Genomic DNA, 6,000 nt, shown 5'->3' with positions numbered 1-6,000 from the left:
GATAGTGAATTGAGTTGAGAGGTGATAAGAGTTGAAAGTTAAATCAAATATTATTAGAATATTATTTTTATTTTAAGATTTGAAAAATTTGAATTGTTTATTATATTTTATTTAAAAATTTAAAAAATTTATAATAATCAGATGAGAGAAGAAACAAGGATGACTGCCTGACTGACAGCATGCTTTGCTATGTAGTACCCAAGTTGAGGAAAAAGGCCTGTCAAATGTGATAAATACTCTGTTTTGTAAGGCGCGTGATGAGTTATGATTTCCAACGTCAATATGCCGAACTCACTGGGCATGGGGCAGCTTTTCTCAAGGCTGTAAACTGTAAAGGAAGAAGCTTCGCTGATAGTGCGATGGCATATGTGTCTTTTGCTGCAAGTTGGGGCCTAACTCTACAGAGAGTTTCCAGAGCGAGGGGCCCAAAGTGAGGTCACAGGTAGCAAGTGGGCGGGGCATGGAACAATTGGAGTTAAGGCTCCGACAAAAGGCTTTATGAGGGACAAAATATTATCGAGCTGGCTGAAAGTACCTTCTTTGTTGCCGCAGAAATCACAAATCATTTCTCATTGCCCATCTAGGGAATACTGATTGTTCGAGTGTTTTGAAACAAGGAAAGAATAGGGGAGAGAAAACGGAGAAAAAAAAAACAATGCGACGGTCTCACATAACAATATTCAGAGCTTTCTCACCTTTTTCCAATTCAAGTTATAGAATAAAAGATTGAAAAGAACTTTTTGAAATGATACCACAAGTTAGTATACCAAGGAAGGTAGTTGTCAGGTCGGCTGGTTGAATCCACTTAAGCCATCTGAAAATGAGTCAATGGCATAAACATCTAGACCTCTTGTCCGTCCAGGTGCACCTCCTTTGAGTGAGGACAAATCCAACACAATCCTGCTCAGCCCACATATACATGTAATTAAATTTAAAAACTCACTATCAAGTATTAATCAAACGAGTAATGCTATACACCACACTCTCATCTTATTTTGATCATATTAAGTGGTATGTGGCACATTCATCACCATTAGATGATAAAGAAACATGTAATAAATGATCATTTAATAGTGATAAATATGTCACATCATACTTAGTGGGATGAAAGTGAGATGGTAGTATGGTGTATAGAATTTTCCAAATCAAACAGATAATCAGTACAAAGCTTACAAGTTCTTTGATGCTGTTTCTAGTTCTGGACTCTCGCATTTAATGATGACTTTCTGATCAATTTTTGATATTGATAGGTCCATAGGAAGCTCAACCCCTTTGGGTGCTGGATTGATGTTTTAAACTATTAAACTTCAGTTTAATGGCATATGGAATGTACAAGAAACAATGGGAACACAGATAACATGATACTGATGTACTTAAGGTACTTCTTAGTTCTTACATGATTTAGGGGAAGCAGTGACATTTCCATCAAGGCCCAAGAGTTTCTACAGCAGATGAAAGTTGTTATGTCAGAACATGTTAGCCTTAAATAGTGAAATTATTCACTGGCCACTGAGAAAACTAAAAACACAGAGTCCAAGAAAAGTGTTGTGTGTGTAGATGATCAATTGAAGATTACCTTAAGATTCTCGTGACACTCTTCAAGATTATCATTATACAAGATATGATCAAAGATTGCAGATGATTGCCCCTGCTCCATCTCTGCCTGAGCATTTCGGAGTCGCTTCAGGATCTGTTCCTCTGTCTCAGTTCCCCTAATTACAGTCTTCAAGTTGGAATTAAGATGGCAAGATTTGAGGATGAAAAATATATAAATATGTATCTCTAACTCACCTTGCACGGAGGCGCTTCTCAAGTTCCTCCATTGATGGTGGACAGACAAAGATGAATATAGCATCAAGAGAACTTGCCCTCACAGATCTAGCCCCTTGAACGTCGATGTCAAGAATGCATCTCTACATCGTCACCAGACAAAAGCATTTCAGATTCGCAGAGAGAAACCCATTTAATTTTACTATGGAACACAATGCTTGATTGGGGGGGTGCGACTTACAAAGTTCCCATAATCACCCAATAAAAGAATGATTAAAAACGTCATCCCATGATATGACCAAACAACGTCGTCCAGCATTCACCATTTTCAGAAAACAAATAGACAAATATTTACCTTTCCTGCATCTGCTACCACTTCAACAGCTTCAACACTAGTTCCATAGAGATTTCCATGAACAGAAGCAAACTCAAGAAACTTGCCATCTTTTATCTCTCTCTCCATAGCACTTCGTTCGGTGAAGTGGTAATGAACGCCATCCTTCTCCATGCCCCTTGGAGCCCGGGTTGTGTGGCTCACAGAGAACCCAAACATAGATGGGAATTCCTTCATGAGCATGGATATCAGTGTACCCTTACCTACTCCAGAAGGACCACTAATAACAACCGGCTTCTCAGCATCGCCCCTCACAGCCTTACTCCAAGCAACAACCTCAGTCCCCAATATTTTTCTCTGTTCCCTAACATATTTGGTGTCCACCTACCAAATATTCAAACAAATCAAACACTTTAAGAGGGGGTTTAATACAATAAGAAAAATGAATGATTCCATTTATATTTCTGAAGTATTCAAAAAAAGCCTTTTGGATTTTAATTATCATTTTGGTGCTGACCCAGTTATCATATGCCATTTCAAGTTTATCATATTGGTAAGCGACTTCAGATGCTAAAAGATGTTTCATGGTTTCCAAATGTCTACATGAATATCCAAGCAGGCAAGATAGTAACCTCAAGAAACCAAATGCAATCATCTGGGGTAGAGCCTCTCTTAATGATCAATAGCCTGTCTTCATTTAAAAGCACCGCTGAATGGTCTTTACATGGCTTGGGTTGTGTTCCCAGCACAGTAGGATTTACCCTGCAAATTCTTCCAGAAGTCAGGAACTGCACCTGAATGAAGCAACTCCAAAGATACTATCTTTAAGATAGAACTATAAACTTACAATTCGCCTCTAGTTTGGTCAAAAATCTGAACTCCAACTGTTGATGATTCATCATGGTCACCACCAATCAGATACTGTAAAAAAGATACAAGGACAATTTCCAATTGGGAATATGATTCAGCCGCAGGATCACTAAAGCACAAAGAGTGACAGTATAGGATATTAGATATTATAAATTAGATCATCATACTTCTTTATTGCCGATGATAGTGGCTGTTGTACATCCCTTAGATTTAAAATCAAAACCATTTGGAAATCCTGTCGGCAGATCATCAACAATGAAGGCCGGGGCTTCACCCTAATGACCACAAGAAAATAGACATCCAAATTACAAGAAAGCAATCTCTTTGATCCACATTTAGACATCATTATTTAATTGCAATCCATGAGAAAGTATGCATTTTTACAATAAAATTTTATCCAAAATGACAGCTGAAAATTAATATTAAAGGCTCACCATGGAGAAATCTATATTGCCTCCAATTCTAGATTTTCCCTGATGAACATACATGAAAAGATATAAGAATACACTCAAGCTTCTGGATGTAACAACATATGCAAAATCGTAGCTTGTAGGTGCATAAAGGCAGAAACTCTATTGAAGCAATCAAACACTATGAGATACGCCGACAAAATATAGGCGAAAAATTCCCAACTTGAAGTGCATAAAACCAAAAACAGACTCCAGAAATTAAGATGCAGATGCACATTAATGTTTCGAATGCAATACAAATACGCACAAGAATTACAAAGTCCACGGCATGCCATTGCGAACACCCATGCTAATCTTATTTGAAATCCAAAAATCCTTGAGAGAGAGAGAGCCAAATAACCAATCTAGCAAACTATATGGATCCAAGAATTGATTGTAACCAATGGCAGTGAACAATGCACCGGGGAAAAAGGAAAAACGAAACTGAACTAAATCAAACAGATTGAGACCCGGGCACCTATGAATAAGCAACACTCTCTCTGCCAAAAAATTAAAGCTTCTTTTCTTGAGGTATGTGAGAAAGGATCAATGAAACGAAAGCCCACCTTTCCAATGTCCGCGCGTGTGCTTTTCCTACCTCTTAAGGTATAAAAAAAATCAAATCAGAACGAACTTGGGAAGGAAAGAAAAGAAAGCGCGGTAGAAGAAGTTGCGAGAAGAGTTGGGTAGCATTCTCATATTTGTAGCCTGTAGGAGAGAGAGTCCTAGAAGAAGAAACTGGGGAAGAAGCGGTCGAATTCAATTCGCGAAGCGAGAAGACCGGCTTTCGTTTTCCCGTAACGTGCTCGATGCTCATCAAGTTCTTCCATTTATATTTTATTTATTTGATTATTATTATGTTTTAACTCAATATAATTTGATATCCATCGTCCACACACCAAATTTTTATTTATTTATTTTATTTCTTCTAAATTAATTATATTTTTCTATTCATTGTTTATATAACACATTTTATAAAAATAAAAATAAAAATTCATGCATAATATATAATGTAAATATGATAAATAGAATTTTTCAATATATATACATAGACAACTGTTTACAATCTATATTACCCTCGTCTTACTTAACTAAAAATAAAATAAAAACTTAAAATTATAAATATTTTCATCTAATTTAAATTCCAAATCTCGTATAATCATATTTTTTATTTTATACAAAATTATAAAAAATATTAGAGAATTACAAAATCTATTATAAATCAATACTAGATTTTCAGTCTCGTAGGAAGCTATCCAAGTAATCAACATTGGTAGAATTAGGGCATATTTGGATGCTTGAAATATTTTAAGATTTTGTAAATAGTAATAAAATAGTTTGAATATAAATATATTTTATTGAATTCTAAGAAATGTGAGAAAAAAAATATAAAAAAATATTTTAAAATAAATATTGTATTGGAGTTTGTGAAAGTGAATAGATAAAGTAAAAAAATTATTTGAATGTAATTTTTTAATATTATTTTTATTTTAAAATTTGTATTAATTTTTGTATTTTGTTTTGAAATTTATAAAATTTATATTGATTTTTGTGTTTGAGTAATAATTATATCAATATGTTGAAAATTTAAAATTGAAAATAATTTTTTGTTGAAGTGATATTTAAAAATAAAGTTATAAAAAAGTCTTGAAAATTTTAGAAATTCTCATGTTTATCAAACATGACCTTAGTATATAGCTTCAAAAAGTAAATGTAGTGCTTCAATGTTCAATCCAACACTCGTTATTTTTGAAGGATATAAAAAGCCACACGCAGCAATATGACACGTGTCAGCCAATGAAATCTGGCACATGTCACATTTATCACCTACGTGGGAGAGGAACTCCTTCTCCTCAGTCTATTTGAAAATTCAATTGTTTTCAATATTTTTAAATTATTTTATTATTATCCATAAATTATTTACAAATCATTTAAAATACTCTTTAATATCCAAACGGAAGTGGGAAGATTATCTTCCCTTCCTGCCACCCACTTGAGATGACTTGCGAATCCAAACATGTTCAGTATTTATAATATTTTGATCATGGTTTTTTAAAATATGGTAAATTGATTATCATGCCATTAAGAATTTGGAAAAATTAAACTAATCATTTTTATATCAAACATAATTTTTTTTTTAATAAATATGTGGTATATGGATGATGAGTAAAAAAATCTAACTATTTTAGAAAAAATAAACAAATTATTTTTTAAGAAAAATAAAAAATAAAAATAAGTGTGACATGTAGTGTGTGGTGTAGATAATGAATAGTAAAGCTCAAAAAATTAGAGTATTAGACATTGGAACTTATTTGCAAGTTTTTTTAAAAAATAGTGAGTAATTATATGTAAATATTGAGCTTGTGTAACTTTTTTCAAAACTACAAAAATTTAGATACTGGTTTTATAATTAATTCAAAATATTTCATATTAGTAATAGAATTATAGATTTTGAAGTCAATATAAAAAATGAAATAAAATAATTCAAACTTGGAATAATAGTCTTGCATTTTAAATTTTATATCTGTTTTCTACTTGTTTAGAGCATTTCCATCCGATTCCCTAAATTTTTTCCTA

The 6,000-nt window shown here is 33.2% G+C and overlaps 1 protein-coding gene across 4 annotated transcripts; it reads right to left on the bottom strand.

Annotated features, from left to right (window-relative positions):
• Window positions 1–543: 543 nt before the first annotated feature.
• LOC109022206 (guanylate kinase 2-like) lies at window positions 544–4,234 on the bottom strand. 4 transcript variants are annotated; one of them, XM_019005034.2, is made up of 11 exons: window positions 3,990–4,234; window positions 3,409–3,447; window positions 3,142–3,249; window positions 2,952–3,025; window positions 2,737–2,866; window positions 2,126–2,488; window positions 1,792–1,913; window positions 1,577–1,712; window positions 1,397–1,442; window positions 1,174–1,279; window positions 544–900 (listed from the first exon to the last, which is right to left on the bottom strand). In XM_019005034.2, exons 2-11 carry the CDS (start codon window positions 3,409–3,411, stop codon window positions 783–785), a joined length of 1,206 nt encoding a protein of 401 aa, XP_018860579.2. In that variant the 5' UTR covers window positions 3,412–3,447; window positions 3,990–4,234; the 3' UTR covers window positions 544–782. The 4 variants fall into 4 exon arrangements, with proteins under 4 accessions (XP_018860579.2, XP_018860578.2, XP_035544926.1 ...); XM_019005033.2 differs by having other exon boundaries at window positions 2,737–2,875; window positions 3,990–4,225; XM_035689033.1 differs by lacking the exon at window positions 3,990–4,234 and adding an exon at window positions 3,692–3,891 and having other exon boundaries at window positions 2,737–2,875.
• Window positions 4,235–6,000: the final 1,766 nt, after the last annotated feature.

This window comes from Juglans regia, chromosome 4, assembly GCF_001411555.2.
Source record: "Juglans regia cultivar Chandler chromosome 4, Walnut 2.0, whole genome shotgun sequence".
NCBI lineage: Eukaryota > Viridiplantae > Streptophyta > Magnoliopsida > Fagales > Juglandaceae > Juglans > Juglans regia.
This window is presented reverse-complemented; position numbering and strand designations above follow the sequence as displayed.

What these genes read in the sequence shown, in the direction of transcription:
- LOC109022206 (XM_019005033.2), bottom strand. An exon ending in ATTGCATTTGGTTTCTTGAG is followed by an intron (nt 2,489 to 2,736) that starts GTTACTATCTTG and finishes AATATTTGGTAG; the next exon opens with GTGGACACCAAATATGTTAG. An exon ending in GAGAAGCGCCTCCGTGCAAG is followed by an intron (nt 1,713 to 1,791) that starts GTGAGTTAGAGA and finishes GACTGTAATTAG; the next exon opens with GGGAACTGAGACAGAGGAAC.